Raw genomic sequence first — 26,212 nt, forward strand, 5'->3', positions numbered from 1 at the left:
GAGGTATTATCTACATATATTTTCATCTGTAGCGCGTGACAAAACCTGTAAAATGATCTCATTTTGGAATTAAGTACAATGCTGTTGTTTTGAGAATAGTGAAAGTAACCAACTATTTGTCTTCCTTCTAGTAGCATGACAGAACACAACAGCTAATGGAGCTATTATAGCAAAATTGTAGCCTCTCAATTTACATGCAAACCAAAGAACTCGAAATGTCATATATGTATTGTATTTAATGAATTTTGGCTCTTGGAAAAAAGAAACACAGATGTTTTACATATAACAATGTCTACCAATCGTGAAAAATATCTCTTACAGAAGTATGCAAATCAAATATAAAAATAATTAGAGCTGTTTCTTACACTGCAACACAATAAAGTTGAAACACAAAGGGTAGTAATGAGGAGGAACAAGTATTCTCAATAATGAATTTTTAAGAATCAATACCTTACGACAATGAATTTTGGAATTCCACGTGTGCCAATGCAGAGTGCTTTGAATCCACACTTTAGTGGGGTGAAGATATGACTTGATTTCAGAACAAGTACTGACCTGAACTTCTATTTGGAAAAGGTAGTTTGTCATCATCAAATTGAGAACTCCTCCACAGTCCAATCCTAGCAATGAACAGCAAACAAAAGCCACCCCAAGTAAAATTTTTCCTTGAGGTGCACGCCTGAATTCAAAACCTCCTTTAAGTACCCAATGCACTTCCGCTGGCTGCAAGAGCAAGTTCAAGGGAGCAGAACAGTGGTAGTTAGGCACAGGCTTACACACTTTCTTGAACAGGCCACAGTAAATATCTGATATTTAGAGACTTCTGCTTTCCTTTAGTCACATGATAAAAATCTGGGAGAGACATATTAAATGTCTCTTTAAACCTGATAACATTTGAAAAACCTGATAACATTTATTAAACCTGACAACATTTGAAGTTTTCTACTCAGATACAATTTTCCTCATAAATCAATCCAGCAGTCTCTCTCATTATGTACTAGTTGATAAAGAATGTAGTTATATTAAACTGCATGCCGCTTTGGACAATAAGCTTTCTGAAAGGAAACCACATTTTTAATGATCTATAGCAATCTGAATACTGAAAACCTAGGACCCACTTCTGCTTTACATCCAACAGCCCTATAAATAAATAGAATAATTCATAAGCCTATCACATGAATTGAACATGCAATGAATGCCTTCAACCTAGTAAGCTACACATGGTGGCTCTTAACTACGTGTGGGACTTTTTGCCAGTACAGTCTGGTTATGTACACTTCATTAAAAATACTGAAGGAATCATCACTACTGCACTGTAATTCCTAAGAAGTACTGGATGCTGCCCATCTTCATGAAGACCAAGAGCATTCATCACAATGCAGGACTGTGCTCATAAACAATCAAGAAAAAAGCCAGAAATGTCAGAATTGCATGTTTTTTAAAGTGCTAAGATAAGACTTGCTAACTTAGCATGTGTAAGGTCACAAGTCATGTGAACAGTAAGAACATTAGCTAAAAATTACAGGTGAAATACTTGTTTCAAATTCCCAGATGACTTCATTGGTGCTTGAATTTAATTTTTGTTGTTATGGATGTACTATGCAGGTAGGTTTTTACTGAAACCTAATGAAATTAAAGATGTTTTAGCAGCTCAGAAATACCCACAGTGCTGTTACAGATGTAATCTACCACAATCGTTAATATTTAATTTCCTTAATAGAAAAAAGCAAGATTTTCATTCAAATACAGGTTACTGCCGAGTCTCATTCTGATTTGAAAGAAGCACCTAAAACACCACAGGATTTCAAAAGGAATACTTATTCCACATTGATCAATGTTATGACCGACATTCTTCATATTCAGCCTCAGCAGTTAAAAATCCAAGGAAACAAATTACCAGTTTTACGCCGTACTCATTACATCTAATGTAATTATATGTTGCCTTGAATGAAAGCAGACAAAAAATAGTTGTATTTGGAACAGGCATTCATTTTAGAAGCATTTAAATTGCAGGATTTAACCCTACAGCCAAATCCATCCTCTGGAACAATACTCAGAATTTGCTGAAATAAATGCAAGTACGACACTAATTGATTACATTACTTATTATCAACAGCTTATAATTATCTTCAAAAGAAACTCTGGAATCTGATTTTTCTGACATTTTGGATAAAGTTTTCTTACTGAAATAAGCAAAACAGTCTTTCCAGTGAAAATTAGTGGACGGTAGCTTTCTGGCATTCCTATGCAGTTTGCCTGGTAAAATTAGCAGCACTGCTAGCTTCTGCTTCTTTATAATGGGATCAAAAGTTCTTATTTTTCTTGTCACCAAAGATGAAATTCAACTTTACTGAATTTTTTTTTTAAACTAGATACAATTCTTCTGGGACTTGAGAGACAGGATATGAAGGCATACTTGGAAGACACATATAGCTGATAACTTGTAGACTAATCTATTAACAGAACCGTGAGAATATACAGGAAACACGGAAGATACTACCATACATTAATGATTACTGACTATTTAATTCTCATTACTTCTAAAGCTTCACATTTTGGTAAGGATTTAGACTGGTTCAAAATTATTAACTCACAAATCACAGAATGGCTTGGGTTGGAAGGGACTTCAAGGATCATGAATCTCTGACCCTCCCCGCCACAGGCAGGGCCACCAACCTCCACATTTAATACCAGACCAGGCTGCCCAGGGCCTTTCTTCATAAGTGACCGCATCACATTTTACATCTGTTACTCCTTACTTCAAGTTTTTAATTTAACTTTTGTTCCATTTATGTACTGTTGCACTGATTCTTGATAGACAAAACCAAAAACTTGAGGCTCTTACTACTTCTTGTTTCCAGCTTTAACATTCACTACAATCATGCTATCAGCTTTTGAAAAGCAACTTCTCAGATTGCTACTTGGTGACTGTCTGACAGCAGAGGAAGTCCATACTGGACAGACTTCACCTGTGCTCTGATTTATGCCAGATGTAAAACTTCACTTTCTATGGCCATTACAAAACAGTGAGATTGCTGTGTATTAATACAAGTGCCAAAGGTGATGACAAAGGGATAGCACCCAATTCAGAAGAATCCTCACCGATTTGTTTAGACAGTGTGGTCATCCTGCCTGACCATGAGCCTTCATAAGAACTTCATTAACAAACCTCAGATGTCAGCAATAAGATGCTAAATGTTGCAAACCTGCCTTTCAGGGCAGTAGGAGATCCCATTCCATATTGGAAGGATTTTATTTCATCAAGAACTTCATATTTGGCTTTACCTGACCCTGAATTCTCACAGGTTTGTCTGCCCTTACAAAAGACAGAATTTAATTGATGCAATTCAGATAGAATCACACAAGCATATCATTTTCATTCATTTTCTAAACGTTTCCTTTTGCTTTATTTCATATATTCAGAAGTTAACAATGCAGCATATTTTCTCCACACAACTTCATCATATTTTTGATCTCTCAGCAAGCCAACGACATTTTACTCAGAGCCGTTGAGTTTTTCTCTCCATGTCTCCACTCCTTTTTCTTTCTCAAATACATTTCTGTCTAGGATTCAGTAATTTCCTCTTTTTATTTTTTTGCAACAAATTATGTTTAGGGAATCAGGAACCTCAATTTTTATGTGCATAAATTACACATTCTTCAATGAATTTTTACTGTACCCTGAAAGAATGAAAAAGCACTACTTTTTTCTTCTTTTTTTTTTTTTTTTTTTAAGATACTGATAAACACAAGAATGCCATCCCTTGCGTCTAAGCACATCTGAGTTTCTTTAACAGAAATGCCATGCATGTTTCTGAATACTGTCATGAGGCCCATGGCAATAAAGTTCAACATACTCAGGCTGTAATCTTCTCCCAAGGAAATGGTTGGGATGCCAAGATGCCTTTTGACTTTTATTTCACAGCAGGGCTTCATTCACAGTGACTCTGTCCAAACCTTAAACTACACCAGCTGTGATAAAAGGTCCTGCATAGTAATTTGTAAAAACTATTTGACAAACAACACTCAAGTGATACAATGCATTGTAATTCATGATTGAATTGTGATCAATATTTGTTAACTATTCAGTTTGAAAAGGGTGATTCACAATACATATACAGACTGCAGAGTAAGTCTAGCGTCCCAGGCTGCAAAACAGCTACTGGATACTCTATAAAGCACTTCACAGACAGCCTGTTCAATTGAGCTAGTTAACAACAACAAACAAATGTTTAAAGTAATAGAAAAACTATTAAAATAGGTGCAATATTCCAGTGTAGTCCAATTATTGCTTAGCAAATTGGTTCATAAGCAAATACTACACATACCTATGCACTCTAGCATCCATTTGGAGCACAGCAGCATCTCTAATAACTCATTAGCAAAGTCACAAACTTTCAAATATGCATGTTCACATTCCTTAATTTTATTCTTCTTTGTTAAGCTTCATGGGATTTTTCTAATTTTAAAACTTGCAATAAAAATGCATCACACATCATTAGTGCACATTACATATGAGTTTTTAAACTCATTATGAATGAACACCTTTTTAGTATTAGATTTCTATGGGTATAAGAAGTGATTCATTGAGAAATCATTCTTTCATTTTAGGAAAATATTATTTGCTCTCAATAAAAACAAAATATTTCTTCTATCAAGATGAAACCTTTACTAGTGCATAAAAGTTTAGATACTTAGAAATGAAAACTATAAAGGAGACTATTTTTGATGGTATGGCAATTTTTAATTATGCTAAAAATCCTCCCTGAAAACTTCTAAGCTCTGAAGTTTCTTATAGGTACTGTGTTTATTATGACCGACTTTTTGGCGAAACAGAAATTAAAATATTGGACAAGACCTTCATGAAGGCAAGGAAAAGGTCTGGGAGATCTAGACTAGACTATCTCACCTTAGGGAGCAAGTCCTCATAGAAAGCATTTTCAGATACATGAGAAACAAGAAATTGATTGAGGACAGAAAGCACATGCTGACGAGGGGAAAACAGTTCGATCAACATCTCTGATGAAATAACAAGCTCTGCAGCTGAGTGATGCACAGTATGCTACCATGGCTTTAGCAGGGCTGTTGACACGGACTCCTTTGGTATAGTAGACAGGTTGAGGAGAGATGTTTCACATGGGTGAGTGGACAACTGACTGGACTGTCACTGAAAAGACAGTGATCATTGGTTTAAAGTTAAATAGGGGATCCAGTCGTGAGTCATGTTTTTAGGAGTTGATATTGTGGCAAATACTGTCTAATGTTTACATTAACAAAGTGGCATGAAGTACATCTTCATCAGATTTACCAATGACACCAAATCTGAGGGAGCAGTAAATAGCTGAATGGAAAGACTGCTATTAACCAGCATCACACCCTGCTGGAGAATGGGACTGTCAAGAACGTACCAAGTTCAACAAAGACAAGTGCAAAGTCTTGAGTATGGAATATGCTAACTGTGCAAAAGTAGAGGCTATGTATGAACAGCACCTGGAATCATGTGCTGTGTTAAACCTGTCAAAGTAAGATCATGCTCTAAGATTCAGAAAAAGGTGCAAAATGAATTACCTTGCTTTATTGCTGCAGACTCTCTAGAGTATAGAAAGTTCCAAGGAATAGGTAAACTAGATAATATTGAAGCTGAATGGAACAGATGCTCAAAATGATAGGAAATGTAAAAATTATGAAGTACCTTGACATCAGGAAAGAAAAGCATTATAAGAAAATCAACTTAGAACTAGAAGAAGTAAAAGAAGTTAACAAACCTATAATATTGAATTTCTTAAAGAAATATAGGAGATAAACAGTAGAAAGTTGGATACAACAGGTAAGACTTATGGAAGAAAGGAAGAGGAAGAATCTAGCACTAAGTTAAAAGTACTAAAAATTCTCATCTTATTTAAAAATATACTCATAGAAGGGGCAAAAGAACAAAATAATTGTAGAGTTTAAGGATTTTGTCCATGGGAAGGGAACAGTCAGGAGAACACAGAACTGAAAATCACCCAGAAAAACTAAGTAAATACATAAAGGTAAATAATTATGCGCAACAGGAAAAAATCATCAAGGAGAAAGCTGGTGTGAATTACGTATATATATACACATATAAACATACAGTTAAGCACACAAACATATGCACATCCCAATTGCATCCACGGGCTTTTGGCAGGTGCTTCTGGGAACACATGTACACGTCTGCCATGCTTCTCTTGCAAACTGCGAGAAGTGGAGTTTCTTTTTGAGGTGCATTTGTTTTTGACATCTTGTTGCTAGACAGTCTCAGCTTTTCTACACCAACCTTGATAGTACTGAGACACTTTGCTACAGTTTTGGCAGCGATATCAGTCTATACACAGCTGCACTAAAGGACAACAAGAATGACAATGACCAGCTGCTTCTGGAAGAAGTTTTTTTGGATCAGCTTCATTGGTGCAGCTCCATTTCTGATTCACAAAACAAGTGTCAGCTGCTGGAAGCAGACTTTTTTTTGTCGTAATTCTGCCTCATACAAGGCTGTGAATCTTCAGAAAGTCAGTAAGGTCCTAGGCACATGCTTAGGCACAAATGACATTTCCTTAGTTGCACTGGTGAATTTGATGAAACCTAGATTACTCGCTGCCAACCCTGCAGCCAGACCTCTCAGCTCCTTAACAGACTACAATGTAAGTTTTCTGTTGCATTTCAGAAAGTAGCTACAATTTTAACAACTTTAATAAAAGTTATTGTAGAAGCTGTTCAATTCAAAACTCAAACTTAAGGCAAAAAAGAAACCAACAACAAATTTATGGTTATATAACTCTGGTCACGAAAGGTTGTTTAAATGGCTCACAAACAAGAATAACTACAGCAAACTAAAGGACATATGTTGGGCACGGTAATGTAGCATGTTGCTGAGCAATGTCCACCTTGATTAAGACATCAAATCTGTGTGAGCAAGGAAGAATGTTTTTGAAAAGCTTGGAAAGCTCAAGAGATTCAGGCATTTTAAGAGCCGCTTGATTTAGTGCAGTGCTGCTGCTTCTAAGATAACATTCAGTCAGTGAAATATATACATTCTAATAGAAGTGTTTAAGCTAAAGGAAAGAAATCTTAGGAGAATATAGATGTTTCGTTTAACTGACTGTGAAGTGCTTTAAGTGTACAGGTTGTACTTTCCACTGCACGTGCTGCAGCTTTCATATGGATACAGGCTTTATTTGAAATCTTAGGCTTTTGTGGTTCAATATAACAAGTATGGCAAGTGGGAACAGTGTTCCTATGAAACCTTTATTAAAATTTAGTTATTAGCATTTCTTGTGAGAGAGAAATAAAGACAATGGAATAAACTGTAAAACAATTTTGAACTGGCAATTGCGAACGCATTTTCCAGTATTAAAATTTCTTATATTAATACTTCTCTCTGGGATTTTCAAATGGCAACAGGAAATCCAAAGTTTAGAATTCTGTGAAGCATTCATCTTCCACTTCAGTTACAGAAATGAAAAAGCAAGCTCAAAAAATATATTGGTTTGCACATCTAGTTGAAGAGACATGCTTGGATGTTTCTGAAACAAATTACTGCTCTTTTTTTCTAGAAAGAGTTCTGTAGTGCAAACACTTTGAGAAGACAGAAGTAATCCCTGAGCTTGCTGCATGGACCAAAGAAGCAGAAGTGTGGTAGGGAAACATCAACACAGATCAGCCTTTCAGTAAAACTGTCTGATTCAAACTGTATGAAATCTTGGCATGATCCTTTTCCTTTCCTGTTCCACAGCTTTCCAGAATCATTGCTAGTAAAGGTATCCAGCTGACTAATCACAAAGAACTTCTTTGCAAGCTTTTGAGTTGCCAACTATTTATTTATTGTTTTATTTCTGACAGATCATCTCCTAGGCTATCTTATTTTCCTTCCTGAAGGGTTTATTCAAAATGTTTTTCTGTTTTATTCCTATCTTCTTGAAAGTATAGTGGGGGGGGGGGCGGGGGGAAAGCATATATGAAAAGGGGAGTCCTGCTATAGAAGCACAGTAGAAGGCAATGAAATGTTCAGAGAAGGCAAACAGGGATACAGCCAGAATACAGTGGTTGAAAAATAGGAGCACATAGCAAAGAGTTACTGAAGGACTAACCTCATTATATGGTGTTTTGAAAGGAGATTTAAAATCAGGTTTTGATTAAGTACTGTAAGACATCCTGTTGAGCCATCTTAGTCAACTTCAAAATACTCTTATTTGCCATTCCTCTCTTACAGTTCTTGAACCTTCTCCTTTTCACAGAAAATAAAATAATAAATGATTTGTGCTTTCTACGTAACCACAAAGTGAGAGAGATGGATGCAAAAGCACATTACAATGTGCTCATGCAGTATACCGATGCAGATTTGAGCAGTGAGACACATGAATGTGATAATGCAGTGGCATTCTAGCATACAGACAGTAGAAACATGCAGTTCAAGCTGTTCTGAGAGCATGCAGTACATAAACAGGTTAATCAGCCTAGAAAGGTACCAGACAGCATAACACAGCAATTGTAGCAATACCTCTGGATCTACCTGAATATGGGCACAAGAACTGAACAGCATACATTTTCACTGCTGTCTTCAAAGTATATGACTCTTAAAACTGACTTCAAATATGACAGCCAAGTGTCTGCCAAAATTTACCATCACTGCAGCAATAACATGGGGGTGCTGCACATCTTATTTAAATGAAAATCTCTAGAAAATACCTAAACATTAAATGTTGGATTCAGATCCTTTATGAATGAATTAAATACAGGAATACCGTATGTGCTGCATTTTTATTTTGTTAGCATCCCTTCAGCCAACACAATTGTTTTCAGCAGACAACAAAAACATGGGTTACGCTATCTTATAGCAGTAACAAAATTATAACAAGATCAAACAAATGGAAGCTTTTATCAATACCTAAAACAATATGATTATTTCATCTGGGTGCACACACATTGATAGAAATACATAAATATTTAAAGATGCAGCATGCCTGATTTTGGAAGAGAGTCCAGTGCAGGGCCGCAAAGATGATGAAGGGACTGGAGCACCTCACACTTGAGGGAGGGCTGAGAGAGTTGGGGCTGTTCAGTCTGGAGAAGAGGAAGCTCAGGGTGTGTGGGAGGAGGCAGGAGGATTGGAACAGATAAAGTACTGGGAAAAGCATAACACCTGTCAACTTTTGCTAGCTTACCAATAATCACAAAGTAAATCTACAGAGTAATACCATAATACTGGTAATCATTAGATGATTACTGCAGAACTTTACAGTACTGCAAACATTGCTGTAAGACATATACATCTAATAAGTAAATAGTGACACAAAACAAGATATGAAGAAATGTTAATTTAATGTAAATTGCAGAAAGTTACAGCAGACTTCTAGGTTATGTTATACTTATGCAGTGATTTCCTAAACATAGGCAACATTCTCGTGTCATTAGTAATAGGACCAGAGGGAATGGTTTCAAGCTATGGCAGGGGAGATTCAGGCTGGACGTGAGGAAGTATTACTTTTCAGAAAGGGTGGTCAGGCACTGGAATGGACTGCCCAGGGAGGTGGTGGAGTCACCGAGCCTGGGGGTGTTCAAGGAAAGACTGGATGTTGTGTTGAGGAACATGGTTTAGTGGGAGCTATTGGGAATAGGTGAACGGTTGGACTGGATGATCTTTTAGGTCTTTTCCAACCTTGGTTATTCTATGATTCTATGATTCTAAAGGTACAACTATTTTGTAATAACAATTTGAAATTTGGTTGGCAGTCATGAGAAAAAATTAAGTTGGAGAAATCATTACAGACTGATAATAAAATAAATGCAAGAGATTTAATATTAATTTTTAAATGGCTGCCAAATGGTGAATGCTAACGTAGGAAGAATACAGAACAGCTGAAATGTGAAGAAGAGCAAGTTGTTGAACGTATAAAAGTGTGTCCTGGCTCCTCAGACCCTCAGAGCAAAGCTCAGAAATGTACACCCTCAAAATGCTTTCTTGCACTTGCCTGGAAAACTGAAAATAGACCAACCTCCCCTGTCCTTCACCCCCGCTTGGTGGGAGAACGTACCTGGTGTCTTGATCTCACACACAGAACATCAACATCCTCAGCTGCAGGTTGGACCTGATGACCTTTTGATGTCCCTCCCAATCAGGGCTATTATAAGATCCTACACTACATATGAGAAAGTAAATAACAAGAAGGGCAACAAACAAACAAACAAACACACACAACAACAGAGGCACTCTCGTGCTGAAACAAATGGTAGAGAAGAAGAAATAGGAGACGAAGAAAGGTATACAGAGCAAGCTTCCACAGGCATCTCTTCCTGAACTCAAAACTGCCAACCAAACTAATTTTTACTCAAGTATTTCAGTTTTTATTTCTAAATAATTATGTATTTATACAAAATTGTGATAGAGTCAAGTTTTTACAGTGGTATGGTACAAGCAGGTTTAGCACCTCATATAACGTCCACGATCAAGTGTAGTATTGAGTCTTCCCACTAATTTTTGGAAAGGTTTCTCTCAGGAAAATTTTCACTGGAGATTTTTTAGCATATTTAGGTTATGACTTAAAACGACTTCATCGGAAACTAATTTGTTCAAGATTACTTTCTTATTAGGCTGTTGCCTGAGTAGCCAATGACATTTAATCACTACCATGGAGATTACAGGCTCCACCAGAATTTCAGCTACCCCCAAGGACCTCTAAGGTCAATCTCTTATTGACAAGAAAGCTAACAAACACACTCATTGTATTTTTCTTTTGTTTTTTAATCTTGAAAATCAGGTAAGAATAGATTTAGGGGATTTAAGCAGTTTGCTGTTCTTTGATTGGTTGCTTTTTCTAAAATAGAAGAGTCTCTTTACCAAGAGGTAACTGCGAGCAGATGATTCTCCCTCCCTCTCTATGCAAACATCCTTATTTCTCCTGACATTCCCTTAAATGTATATATCTGTAAGTGAAGCTAGAAGTTTTAAAACTATTGTGGAAGAAACATACATCTAGAAAACATGTTGACTTAGGTACATTCATTAAATATGACTTGGTTTAACCAGACATAGCAATAAAAGATCTCCTCTCCCTAATAAGTCCTAACTCTCAGCTCTAAAACAATCACAATATTTAATAGTATTAGTAGAGAATGATAAGTCTGAATAGATAGTGACATCCAAAAGAATTTATTTCTGCACCCAGAAGCTTTTTGAGTGGTTCACTATTTTTCCCAAGTTCTTGTGGAAAAACATATTGAAGAACAGGCAGTTCTCTGCCGAGTTTCCAAAGTGACCTCAAAAGAGACGAATTTCAAATTGGCTACTGAAAGTGAATTTTTGGATAATCAGAATATCATTTATTTTAGTACACCTGTTCTTACTTGAAAGCACAGGATGCCCCCAGATGCGAAGCCAGGAATGAATAAGGGCACGACAATTAGACTTCAGGTAGGATCTTTCACGTGTCCGTAAGACAAGTTTTCACGAGCAGCCAATTATGGTTTCCTTGACTGATTTTAAGTGAATCAATTCTGATGCCTACTGTTTTCATATGTACATTTTGCCTTCACTAAGGTACTAGAAGTTACATAAAATTAATATCTTTGCTATATGGTATTTTATACCAAATTATCCTTGAGCAATTCTTTGCAATGAGCATGCATAAAATGCAAATGGCAGCCTGAATCTCTTTTTTAAAGTTCATTGGAATATAAAGTTGAATACATCTCAGCATCCTGTTTTTGATGCTCTGTAATTATGGCTTTCACGTCTTTGATCCATGCAACACTGCTGGCCCACTACACCCAAGAGGTTGTGAAAAATAAAACACTGCAAGCCTACTGTCAATTTTCTTCACAGAAGCTATGTTTTACATGCCAATCAGCTCTGTAGGGGCTGAGGTGAAATGGATAGGAGATTCTGAAGGTAACAGCCATCTATCATAATCAAGCTAGGACCTAAATCTATGACTTTCTTAAACATATAATTCAGAGGCTAAGTAACAAATTGTGTTAACAGGACTGTAGTTGTGGTCTGTGGCTTTTAAACAGAACCACATATGGTTACTATTTCAGCTATTCCCTAACGACAAAGGCAAGGCTCCAAAATAGTCAATTAAAATAAGTATTCTCCTTTAAATTGTGGGTTGTTTTTTTTGTTGTTTAAGTTCATAAATAAAATGGAATAAATTCCAGTGAAATCAATTAGAATCCTTAGCTTGGCCCAAAAACAGCAAATTAGAGGCTATTTTAGTCCACGGGTTTTGCCTACGTTAACATATGTTCTCTTACAAATAAAAAAAGTGCTCCCTTGCAAAAAAAAACTTTTTCCTCTGTTCCATACACCTGGAATAAATAGAGAGTATTATATATCAATTCTATGCAACTTATTTAGGCATATGCATTCTCTGAATTGATATTTGCTCAATTAACAGCAAAATCAAGGGTTTTCCACTATGTTTATACAATCAGGGAAATTTGCATTAATTTCAAAGTAAGTTAATTTTGTCCTCTAAAGACAAGTAATCTTCATAGGAAACTAATTTTATTTCTACTCTCATAAACACTGTAAAATTTTAGACTGTTAAATGTGTCACTGAAATTTCAATCCCCAGCTCCCAAGTGGAGTTTTGGAGTTAAGAGCTGAAGAATCTGCCTGGGGGGAGTGGAGCAAGGTTGTTTGTTTCTTTTAGACTATAACCTGAAGTTACTTCTAAATACTTCATTGCCTCAGTACATACTAAATCTTCTTCTCCCTACCCCTCATCTGCTTATGGCAAAAAATTACTAATCTTCACCATACCTTACATAAGTGGTATTTTTGCACACATCTTAAAAACCAATTCACATAGGTCATAAATCCGGCCTAAAATTTGTTGTTGTTGTTGTTCTAAAACTTTGCACAGATTTCTTTTTATATGTAACGGTAAAGACACACCTATTACTGTAATGAAATTTACTCCTTAAGCCTTTTTTTTACTTTAAATAAATAAATAAATAAATAAATTCTAAAATGCCACATATGTTCATTACTTTGTGTCACATTAATGCACTTGTGAAAGTTTACACAAAATATTGACAAAACCCAGAACTCGGCTGTACTTTATGGTATTTACCTCAACATCACACTTCAGTTTTTTAACACAAGCAGCCAACATTTCAATTGTTTAAACCAAAGGTTATACAAACATCATAGCAACCAAATGATTAGAAGACTTCTAATACATTATAATGTTCTGTTTTAGAAATGACAGCATGTGACAAATAAATAACATATGATTATTTTATAGCAGACTGGCAACTTTTTGATGCAAATTTCCAAGAAAGAATGCGATGTGTGGAAGACCAGAGAGACCCTGTTAGACAGAAGAACTCTTGCCCTTCACTTCAGTAACAAAAGACTGAACTAAAGCCACTGCACAAGTCCATATGGGATGCCACAGAAGTATGTTCAATGATTGGGTACTGAACATCAATACTGCATCGTATTTTCTTTCTTACTGTATATAAAAAGTGACACAATATGGATGAAGTGCTTATATTGCTCCACAATATGGACGTGTGCTTAACAGTATTATACACAAATCTACACTGAATTATGTCCTTGTTATGAAAAACACATTATATACATATACTACATTCTAAATACAAATATTTTATATTTAATAAAAAGATGGAAGAAATACATGGAAAACTTGTGAAAACAGAAGTCACTGATTTCACATAAGTTGCTTTATGCAAAATGCCTACCCTTTTAAACATCAAGAAGCATCTTTAAAAAAAACCAACTACTTACCTTTCATCTCTTTCATGAACAGGCTCCAGAGTAGTATAACACAATTCCTAAACCAGACTTATTTTATTTACAGCAGTGAGTAGCATACATGCACATGTCTGCTTTTCATCAAGATGACCAAAAACATTTAGAACACAGAGTTATTAGAAATGTGCAGCAACCACAAGGATGCAATTAACAGTAATGAACACTTAAGAGCAGTCAGAGCATACCACGCCAAGCTCCACGAAGCTACGTGCTTTCAACACAACATCCAAGTTAACCTATCTGCAAGCCACGTAGGATCTGACCGAAAACAACACAACACCGCCGCAGGTCAGCCATCTGCCACTGGGATGCTCTATATTCTGTATTTTTCCCCCAAAACGCTTACACTGCTTTGGAAATGCAATGTAAAATCGCAGCTGATCCCAGGGTTCAGAGCCCCACAGCAAAGCGGCAACCAGCCACAGCAGCCAGCAGTGCCAGCACTCAAGCATCTCCGCTGATACTTTTATTAGCAAAAACACCCTCCTGTCCTGTAATAATTGTACTGAAATAATAAGATTGAGCAGAAGTCAGAGTTACTTCAGCTTACCAGAAGCAAGGACTGGAAGCTGCCAGGTAGAGAGCAGTTCCGTGGGTGCCTATTACACAGGGCTGCTGCCTGAGGAGAAGCCCCACTGCCCCACTCCCAGACAAAGGCATTCCCACCAAACCCGGGGACAGCAGGATGCAGTAATTTATATAACGCCATGGCTATGAAAAAGATCTAGTTGCTAAGAACTGATTAATTAATAGAGTTAAGCACAGCCTTCTCAAACTGTGAGGATTTTAATTTGTGAAATGCTTTCTCTGTTTTGAAATACCTTAAAATACTTTACAATAGTGCTGCTGTTCAACCATTATTTCTGAAAGTGCTTGGTTCCAGGAACACAAACCAAGTAACAAATGGCAGGCCATGGAATAAAAGGCTGAAAGAAAGACCTCCTATCACCCTCCAAAGAAAGATGTTTGGCAATGTAGTTTTCAACATAAAATATGAGAAATGCTAGTTCATTTAACCTTTATATTGCCAAGAATTTGAATCATATGACACACACATGGTTGATTTTCTCTTAGGAGTAATAAAATCTTTCTTGTTATTGGACAGTATTTGCAAAACTGAATTCTGAGAAAAATTAATGGCTAAGTATGAAAAATTGACCTCAACATGGTTTTGGCCATTATTTCTTAATCTGCATTAACAATAAAACCTATTGCTCAAAACGTAATTATGTAGCAAAAGGACTCCTCTGCTAACATAAAGCCTTTTTAGATCCTTAAGAATTAGTTCTGGCAGCCTTTTGTAAAAATGTGAAAATAATGAAAAATATTTCATTAGAGAAAATGAAAACCTTAAAATAGAAATTTGTGTGTAGTTGCAAATTATTCTGAGGTAACCACAACAGCAGAAAGCAAACACTACAGAAACCATTTCTGAAGAAAGATTTTCACATTTTTCACATTATATTGCTACCTGTACGAAAAAGTTGTCAATCAACATGTTCACATAAATGCCTTTTAACAGTAATTTAGTTATATAACATATGGAAAGGAACATAACATTTATCTTCTGCTATCACAGATACTAACCACTGCTGTAGTACAGGTTGCTTTAAATGCTTGTCAGAATGCATGATTTGTAAGGGGAAGAATTCTTACTCAGAGAATGAAAGCAACATTTTTAGCACTTGGCCAATGACTACTCAACCCCAAGAGAGTGAGCTTAAACGAATCTTCATGACATTTTGATTTTTATATTACTATGAATGATCAGAAATAACTCTTACATTTGCATTTCAGCAGCAGTAGACGGTCAGCACTTCACAAACAGAAACAGAAAACAGTAAACCACATTTTTCACACTGTAGTATTGACTCACTGCATCATAACTTATCTTAACAGTGTTTGTACAGCTGTCTAACATCTACCATACAGCTTGATATGCAACTCTGCACTTGATAAAGGAGGTAAATTAATCTGAAGTTTTCTTGTACAATTCCATATACCATGGGCCTATTGAAAATTTGCAGCAGTGTCTTGCTTGTTAGTTTCAAACTGTAAATAGGCTAAAGAAGAATAGTTGAAAAGAATGCCACACTTGGACTGAGAGACTTATGTTGACAAACACCAGAGATCTGGCAAGCACAAGTTTTGTCATCTCAACAGAAAGCAGTGAAATACCCTTTTCTTCCCTTCCTCCCCGTTGCAAAATAGTTAGAGATCAGATACTTGGGGAACTACAACATAACTTATATTTCACTGAAATAAAACAGCTACGAACTTGAAGCAATGCTATGAGTATTTTGTTCCTCTATCTTAGTCTATTTTCAAGCATTATGGCAGCAAACATGTCACACCAGGTATAAAGAGATTAGCAACAAGCAACAATACACATGGTGGGATTATCACTAGCATTGTGTTAATATACTACTTTTCATCATTTGATTGATGAAAAGTTCTGAAATGATAGAAGTTCTGGAAAAGTATCTGACCTTTATTTTAATAGACTCAAGTAAAGCAAGCAAGTGCATTCAATTAAAAAAAAAAAAAAAAAAAAAAAAAGCACACACACATAAAAAACTTGACACTACAAACACTACAAACCAGGAAAATCTTGAACAGCAATGGAGAGATGAGCAATAAGCTGTAAGAATGCAATCTTCCTGATTTTGTAATACGTGGTACTGTTCCCAGTAAGACAAAGATTTTTGTACATGCCAATCATACAGTTTCATGTTCAAAAGATACAGAAGCAACCAATTTGTACACATTATTCACATTATCAGTAGCAGAAGTTTGCTGGCTGGGGAGCATCAGAGTTCCTATCTCATGAGGAAATGAGCCACGTGAGACTGTTTCTTTCCCCAGGGAAAACCATCAAGCTGGGACGTACTGCATACACATCCCAGCTCAACCCACCACGTGCAGCAAGACCAGTTGAGCGCCAGGACTGCACCCAAACTATCACCTATGCCCCTTGGGTCCTCCCTTCCTCAAGCTTTCATATTTGCTGCCATATGCCCCATGGTAATAACAACATTTGTTTCTATTTTGGAGAAACCAATTGGAAAAAGCAATAATGTTTACAAAAAAAATCTGAGATGGGGCATTCAAGGACACAGTTTCTACAATTCCAATGGTTCTGCAAGGTCTTAAAGCAATATTGCAGTCTAATCTCCCCAAATTCCATCATCACTAATTTGGCATTCTAAATAAAAGCATGACTACATTTTCAGTTATGATCACATTTCTAAAATCAAGTTTCTGTATTTTTCTAATAGACACTGTTTAAGCTCCTTGGTCTCATGACCTGCAGCTAACAAGATTCATTCCTCTACAGAAAAATGCTGACTTGCTGAGACTCTTTGCAGCAAGGACAAACTTATTTTCTTAATAATATATTTTTGTCTTGAACTGATACAGAGAAGCTCCAAAAATGTCATAATTTACATATTGTTCCAAAGTTTGAACATAATTTACATATTGTTCCAAAGTTTGAACAAAGTGCACAGACAAATTATAAATCAAGCTTTTATCTTAATAAATAATTTCATATGTCATAAAAGTGGATGTAGTGAATACTAACTAGCTGCCCAGTGTCAGGAGTTCAGATGTTTTCACATTGGCTATGCTTACTACTGAGAAGTGGAAATTTCCATCTTACATTTCAGTGATAAAAAAAAAAAAAAAAAAGGAGAGAAAAAAAAGGGGGAAAAAATAACCCCACCCTGTGCCTCCTTAATCCATATATTTGTTTCTTCTGCATGATTTTGAGTTAATTTTGCTACATTTTTTAAGAAAAATAACAATCATTCCGTTTTACTTCAGTATGACTTCACAGACATTTATTTCTATGAACATTTGAAGATCCCAGAAGGACTAAAATCATTCTAGAGTGACCATTAATTTCACAAACAGAAAAACTACAAGTGCTGACTTCATTAAAAGTTAAAGAAGAAAAAAAAAGTTAAAAGTCCTCAGAAAAGAAAATTTCCTCAACTCAGCATTTTCTATCTGTTAAGATGTGGCAAATAAAGACATTTGTATCTCCTTCCTATTGTCTAAAACTCTGATTTTTTTTTTTTCCTCCTCGGAACTACTTCTAGAGTAGGACCAAAATTTGTGGTACTTCTAGAAAATTCTGTTTTCTGGTTTGAAGGAAAATCTATGACTCCGGAATATATAGCAGGTGCAACATTACATTTATCATATGGTTAAATCAGGACAATGAATCAAATGAAATCAAAAGAAGTCATACACGTATTTTATTCTCATAGCTACCTGCTAAAAAGTTTATAACTTACTTACCAGCAAATTATCTGTAGAATTGTATAGATTAAATGAAACACCAAAGAAAGTGAGTTTCTGACACGACAGAAAAGCACAGCTACAACTATGAATAATGGAAGGTTTATTTTTCTCCTGAAATATGTTTGCACTTGAGACAAAGAAGAAGAAAAACTTACCTTTTGCTAAACTGTGCAGCAGGTGTTACACATTTTAGGAACTTATAGTTGAAAACTACCCAGAAAAGTTAACACTATTCATAAAAAAAGTATGTAAAGCTATTATGAATCTCTCCAATACTTAATTCTGAATCTAAATGCTATCTAAATTAATAAGAATTGAAACAGTTTCTTTTCTATTTTTCATACTATGCGAATCAGTATAGATCTTTGCATTTTCTCCTTTATCCTTCCAACTACAAAATGTGTTAAATCACTCTCACCTAATATCAGCCACCTCACTGTAGTATGTGGTCCTATAATTCAATTATTTTGCTTCTCTACATTACCATAAACGATTTTTTGCTTATCACAATAACAACAAGACAAAGAACCAAACCTTCCCACACTGTACCTGCAAAGCACAGTTCATCATTCGTACTATGTAGTCAAACTGCTGATGGTCCAGTATCGCTCGATTTTGTTTAACATGCAGGCCTAATTCCTGTGTCAGGCAGTGCCGGGCTGCCTTTCCTTTCAGGGCTCTCAGAGCTGCAGGCAAGGTCTGGAGAAAAGAAAATCTAACTTCACAAACATGAAATTGCAAGACAATGAGTGTCATATATTCTTTATCAGGAAACATTAAGTCATAGTACGCACAGTATCTGAATGCCTTTCAGACTTGAATATCAAATTTTCATGTAATAGACTCAAGCAAATTCAGACTATAAGTATAATCTTTACTTTCCACCTTGGTTTTCTTTTCTAGTGCATTAAACAATATCTCTCATCTACATCTCTAAATGGAAACAAGTGAATATAGAAAGGCACAAAATGAACAGGAAATCAGAAAAGGATTACTATGCATGAAAGCACATTCTGTATCTGTACCAGCCAGGCTAGGTCTTAAGTTCGCATATCAAGGCCAGCTAGCATGGTTTTTTGATAAACAGTGAATGACAAATGGTTTTAAACGATGCATACCACTCATAGCACTGAGCCACAAGACTTCTATGAAGTTTACCCTAAATTAGGGCCAATAAAATATTTATACCAACAGTTTAACGATGTAGCAAGTGCTACCTCAGTGATTATCAACTGTGTCCCTTTAGAGTAGTTTTAATAGACAGCAAAAGATAAACAACAAAAGACAGCTGATTATGAAAGGACAACTTTTCTAGGCAGGGTCCGAAAATATTGCTGAAATTTTCTAGTTGACTGCAAGTTGAATGAGGTTAAAAACTACTGTGCAACACATGCATTCAAAACTCTTTAAAGAGAGCTACACATTTTATTAGGATTTTTCTCTTCTGCATTTGGATAGGCTATCTTAGCAAACTAGAGTTTCTTGGTTCACATCTAGATTTATGCAAGCTCACAGATATACACAGATGAAACTATTCTGAGAAATCCAAAAATTTCTGAATATAATTATACCGCCATTTTCAGATGCATAATCAGGTTTGAGTACGTATCTGAGTGGTCACTCTAGAATAGAAATATTAAAATTCTATGGGCAGAGTCTAAAAAAGGGACAGCATCTTAATGTAAAAAAATAAGGATGTTAACAATTTAAATGTCTGAGAAAAAACTGAGGTGAAATATTGATATCTACCTCTGAATGCTATCAAACTACTGATTTTAAAAAACAGCAGAATTAATTGGGCTGAAAATTTTGGAAGAACATTGGCTGATAAATAGTGGAATGTTTGTATATATCTTCTGTTTACTTGCCTCAGTGTCAACATGATTAGTCAGTACACAATTATTCTTTAAAAAAATTAATCATGTGGACAATACTATTCATAATGGCAGTATAAATTAGCAAATTTATGCATTCAAGTTCCCAAATTTATTTGCCTCATATTACACATAAGATTACACTGAGATTATTCATTTTATCACTTCAACACTTAAATGACAAAAATAATAGTTTGAAATGTAAAACTACAAAACATAATTTATGCCAAGATCAGTCTCCATTTTGTTCATTAACAGAATTTATGCATATTTAGGAAAGTTAAAATTTAATTTTATTACCTTTTCAGTCTCCAAAAATTTATTTTCAAAAATGAATGAGATGCAGTTTCTAACAACTTCCAACCTTTGTGCACTATTGAAAACCGTGCTTCCTTTTTCCATTATGGAAACTAACATAAAAAGAGAAGAATACGCATGTATGAATGTATTCTGCAACAGTCACAAAGAATACCAGAAAGTTCTTAAAAATAAACAATGTGCCCTCCATTCTATTTTGTTAAGCAAACACTATCAGTAAGCATATACACATGCAAACATAGAATCTGTTTTTTTTCTATGCTACCTGCATGAGAGCACTCTGATTTTTAACTAAAGCAGTAGATGTTTCCTGTTGGTTTTCTATAGGCATAACAAGATTCCAATTTTCAGAAGTTAACATGCTAATGAAATACATAAATAAATAGAAATTGATATATACATATACACACTTGTTCCAAAGCAAACCATATTGCTTTGTACATTTCACAGGATAAATCAGGCAGGAGATAGCTATTTTGTTCTAAAGGAATTCTTCAGCCATGTCAAGAATCCAGTGACGTGAAATAAAACCCAAAAAATGTATTCTCTTTTCTAGATTCAAATTTGCTGGGATCTAAAGATTATGTTCTTAACATGGTGATCTGCTGTGAATTTCAAGAAAAAAAATGAGAGAATCCAGTAAATAGACTATAAATGCAGAATAGTTCCTTTTTTTTTTTTTGTAGATAATGATCTCCTAGTATACAAGGACGTTGACACTAATGATAGTTGTGAATATGGCTGTGAAAGTTATTTGAAAAAATGTAAAGTTTTGACATAAATATATGCTCAGTAAGAAAGGAAACTTTTTCTTGCACTTAGCCTGGAAACACTTTTAAAGAACATAACATATAAGTAGCAGATAAGACAATAAGATCTGAAGATGCAGTCAAAAGCAATGGCAGGTAAATGGAGTTTATCCTCTTCTTACACAAATCCAAAGAGAAATAAGTCACAAGGGGCCATCTAGTTCATCCCCACTGTCCCAAGACAGGATCAATTCTATATTATTCCTCTTGTTTGTCTAGTAAGTTCCCAAAGTTCTGCGATAACAGACTCTGTGGCTTCCCAAAAAATCCATTCAAATGCCTCACAATCTCCATTTTACCAAGTTTTCCCTAACAAATAACTTCAGTGTTGTAACTACATGGACTAATTCTTATCACTACAGATTATTCCCTTCTTTTTAACAGCATCTTACATAATTGAAGACTGTTACTATGTGTCCCCTCAGTCTTCTGATTTTTAGTCTAAACAACTCTCCATCTCTCTACACATGTCACATTCTCCAGGCCACTGGTCATTCTTGTTGCCTTTTTCTGGACTCCCTCCAACACAACCAAAAATGCAGACGATCTTCCAGTGTCCAAAAACGGATACAGACTACAATGAAAGGATTTCTGCAGGGGGTTCACTGATTATACTCCTGTTTATACATCCTACTAAGATGTTTGTCTTTTTTGCAATAGTTTGACATTGCTAGGTCATGTTTGCCCTATTAAAATCCTAAAATGAATTTCTGAAGAGACATTGCCTAGTCAGTTAAGCATGCCCATGCAACTGCAATACATTTTTTGAAGAAAAAGGGTAGAGAAGGACAACACTCAACAGAGATCAGTCATCTAATTTTCCATGATAAATTGCAATTCTAAATCCCTCCTTGAATAATTTTTCAAGCTCTACTAGCTTCCTGTATACTGCATGTTACTGAATACACTTTTTTATGGTGAATACAATGTTTCTGGCATTAAAACCAAATGAAGAAATGTTTTACATCTGCTCCTATATAAGGAGCTATATAAGGATATATAGGAGATATGTAAGGATATATAGGAGATATGTATATGGTATGATATATCATATACATATATGATATGATACATATATGATATGATATATAAGGATATATAGGAGATATATAAGGATATATAGGAGATATGAGCAGATGTATATCCTATATCCTTAGGTAAGGATATGTAGATACATTTTAGATAAAGTCCTTTCCTCAGTACCCCCCTTCCCTGTTTTGAGCAAACCAAGGACCTCATCCGTCTTGCTCTCTAGACCCTTCACCACCTTTGTACTCCTCCTTTGGAGGCTCTCTGATAGGTTTACATCCTTACACTGCAGAATTGCAAAGGCTGGTTGAGGTGAGACTAGTGCAGAGCAGAGTGGAATCATCCTTTCCCTTGACTGGCTGAAAGTGCTGGTAGTAGTAGAGAGTGACAGAGAAGGTCTCACCTCAGCCTCCTATTCTCCAGGCTAAAGGACTCCAATTTCCCCAGCTCTTCCTCATATGTCTTGTTTTCTAGCCCTTCACCAGCTTGGTTTCCCTTCTCTGAATAAGTTCCAACAAATTGGTATTTTTCTTGGGAGCAATACATTGCAGCCATGCTGATCACACATTCAAAACATGAGAAACAGTAGAAGTCATGGAACAAGTAAACGTACCAACAGGAGGACCTGCCGGAACAACACACTTCTTGTCCCCCCTTGTGGCAGTGGGAGCACCCTGACTCCTTGCAAGGCCTTCCTGAAGCAGCTCCTGTACCCGGCATTCATTGATCCGGGGGAATGGGAGGATGTGAACCCGCAAGTGGGAGCCTTCGGTGGGCCGTGGCACTTTCTGGAATGCTATGTGGGGATTGGGATTCTCCTGCAGGCCAAAGACAAAAATTTTAACTTGTATTACCAGCTGTCTCAACCATTTTTATCCCTGTTATTACCTGTCGTATCTGAGGGACTAAGCAACTAACACAGATGACTAATGACATGTTTGAAATTTGTATCATCCTTGATTCATTAAATGTAATATTTCCAATTCTCATTAAATGATTTATAAAATTATTTTTGTCAAAATTCAATGTAATTCAGAAAAGAAAGAGAGCAAAAGAAAATCACAGTTTGACTTAGGTTCCTTTTATGCAACTTAATATTTACAGTTTGAAAAGAAGATAGAAAAATCATCCTACTGAATAGAGAAAAATTTAAAAATATTGTAAATACAGTCTTATCACCAAGTACTCAGAAACATTCTCATCTTGGTCAAATCTAGAAATGAAAATTCATTTTTGTATCATGTTTGAAACCATTGCCCTATTTCACTGGGAAACAATTTTCTATCTTCTGTATGTATCATAAAAATGTTATACAGTTCACTGTTTACACAGTAGAAACCAAAAACATTTACAGGTGATCAAAGAGAGGAAATGATGGACTGAAACTACAATATATATATATAAAAAAAAAAGGAATCTGTCACATCAGATTCTGAAGTGTTCTCAACAGACAGAAAAGACTTTTATCATTGACAAAAGTCAAAATTTCCACTGTGGAAAGTAAAGCTTGCCTATAGTGATTTTTCACTCATTCTTTTATGATCTGTGCAAGTGTAATATGCACACAATTTTCACCATTGCTTTAAGGTTTTCACTGCCTTACTTGTTTCACCAAATGATTGCCCCACCTGCTACTGCATAACTGTTCTAATAATTTTCTTCATCTTGACATTAATGTGCAGTACTGCAATACCAAAGATGAGCGTAAGTGCTCTCCATCATACAACAGAGATGTTGATGATGCATGTGATACTATACTTCTTGTTCTGTCTCAATAGGTTCTGCAGCATTTGTGGCATCTTTTGTCACAGGTGGTCAGCAACTGAGTATACCACAAACCACATTTCATTTTACTGCCTCCACATTGATTTCAGCATATCAAAGACATAATTCCCAGAAAGAAATGTTAAGGACAGTGAAGTATGAAAATCCACAATTTCTTTTATTTTTTCCTCAAATAGCTGACAATCTTTTCTGATTTTTTGTCTGTTTTCTGGCTTCAGGTACTACCTTTTCCAAAATATGGCAGAGATCTAAATGCAACACAGAATTTCTACCACCATTAAGAGTATCACATCTTGTGTCTTGAGCAATACCAATCAAATCAAACAATATTTTTTCTTCTCTTCATTCATATACCAGGGGTTGTCATTGGTCTTATTTGAACTTAATCAGTTTTACTCTATGCTGTTTCTTATAAATGGCTACAAACAGCTGCCAAAGAGTGCCATTCAATCAATCAGTTTTTTGTTATACAAGCACAACCAGCTTGCAATAAAGCTCAAAACTAGCAGTTAGCCTGATGCTTTCATTTACAGAAGCCAAAGGCAACAAGGAGACTGAATACGTCAATTTGAGACAAAATCGATATATTTGGTCTCAGATGCAGAAAAACAAACCAGCTACTTAGCTGTACAAATTCTTTGTGGAGAGTTTAATGCAACAAGCCAAAAATCTAGCTATTAGGATGACAGTAGCAGATGCCAGGAGACGCAAGGCTGAGAAAGGAAACACAAGATCAACAGGGGGTAAAAAAATGACATTAAATGGGAAAAAGAAAGAGAGGAAAAATAATTATTTCACATTCCATTTCATGGACAAGAGAGATCCAGAAAGAAGATACAGAAAGAGTAACTTTCCTGTTGGACATCACAAAGCTAATGCCAGCTCTGCATATGCAATGATACACAGGTCAGGAACGTAATTCTAATGCCTTCAACTACTGAAGCAGTAGATGCCAAAATCTTGTCTAGATTTTCTGCCTGCACCAGCTAGACTAATAAAAATGTTATTTCTCCCTAAAAGTCTTGTTTCTCATATGTATTTAGACTATTACAGCTACAAGATAATGGTCATTGTAACTGTGGAATAAGATTAGAATACGTCATACAGTGAGATTAAAATGAGATCACTCTAAGCATAATTTTTGGAAGCAATGTTGCTTACCAAAGTACATTATTTAAAGATGCATAATTATTAAAAATGTGACTTCTGAAGTCATTTACTTAGTGGTGAAGCAGTATCACATCAGTTGCAACGGTATAAGTAAATCTTATCATGGGAACAAATGAAAATGAATGAGTTTTGACACTGATTTTAAGAAATCATTTAAGTAAGAAGTTATACATATACAGTAGGTTCTTTCATTATAAAAGGCAGAGAGAGAGAGAGAGAGAGGCACACAGACACACACAGACTAGAAAACAAATACAAATGTTCCCCATTTTGTCAGTAGTAGTTCAGAATTATAATAACAATTATATTTTGGAAGATTTTTTCTATATTTATGGGACATTACCACATTAATCATATGCTTGTAACACTGTAGCCCCCAAGCGCTGTAAAATAACAAACAAATGAACAAACAGGAACAAACCCAATCTTCTGAAATATAGCTTGACTTTATTGAAAATTAAGTGTGCTATTCCTTGTTTTTTTCTGCCATGCCTTCTCCATATTTGAATCTATACATCTCTACCATCTAACCAGAAAGATCCAGACTAGTTTACCTGAATATTGCCCATGGACATTTTAATAAACCTAATGGTCATGAATGCTGTACAACTGTCAATCAATAAATCTTCTGTCAGTGTTAGCATGAAATAAAGACCCAAATCTGGAGACAGCATTTTGTTATACAGAGCATTACTGTTGAGTAAGTGGCACAGAATATAACTCCTATTCAGAAACTTTAATTTCGGAATTCATAATTTTAACTTGGAATAGAAAATGACTCCATCAGCACTTATCAGTAAGAGAATGGCACAGTACAAGGAGGTGTACCATGAAATACGTAACACTTTATTACAGATGAAATTTCATGGACAAAATTAAGGTATGTAGCAAATATTCTCTTGTTTGATGTTCCGCTACGTTTTCCGAAGGAATATTCACTTAAATAAGTCTAAGACATATGTGTGAGATTATCAGTGTTAAGATACTCTAACATTTATGCTCTGTAACACACGGAAAAAAAATAACGCTTCCTACACATTTTTTAATGTGAAATGTTTTCAGTTCAGAAAGATGCATTAGTTGTCTCTTCTAATGTCTAATATAAACAAGGTAGGTTA

The 26,212-nt window shown here is 35.5% G+C and overlaps 1 protein-coding gene across 9 annotated transcripts in view; it reads right to left on the reverse strand.

The window, feature by feature from the left end:
* Window positions 1-26,212, reverse strand: part of SBF2 (SET binding factor 2) — a 237,207-nt gene that overhangs the window by 69,687 nt on the left and 141,308 nt on the right. For all 9 annotated transcript variants that reach the window (XM_042881903.1, XM_042881905.1, XM_042881904.1 and 6 more), the window contains exons 14-16: window positions 22,753-22,957; window positions 20,284-20,393; window positions 18,659-18,808 (exon numbers count right to left, since the gene is read on the reverse strand). In XM_042881903.1, coding sequence (XP_042737837.1) covers window positions 18,659-18,808; window positions 20,284-20,393; window positions 22,753-22,957 — 465 coding nt within the window. The remainder of the gene's footprint in view (window positions 1-18,658; window positions 18,809-20,283; window positions 20,394-22,752; window positions 22,958-26,212) is intronic.

Source organism: Lagopus leucura, unplaced genomic scaffold (genome assembly GCF_019238085.1).
Source record: "Lagopus leucura isolate 7727_CA_CO unplaced genomic scaffold, USGS_WTPT01 Super-Scaffold_100033, whole genome shotgun sequence".
Taxonomy (NCBI): Eukaryota; Metazoa; Chordata; class Aves; order Galliformes; family Phasianidae; genus Lagopus; species Lagopus leucura.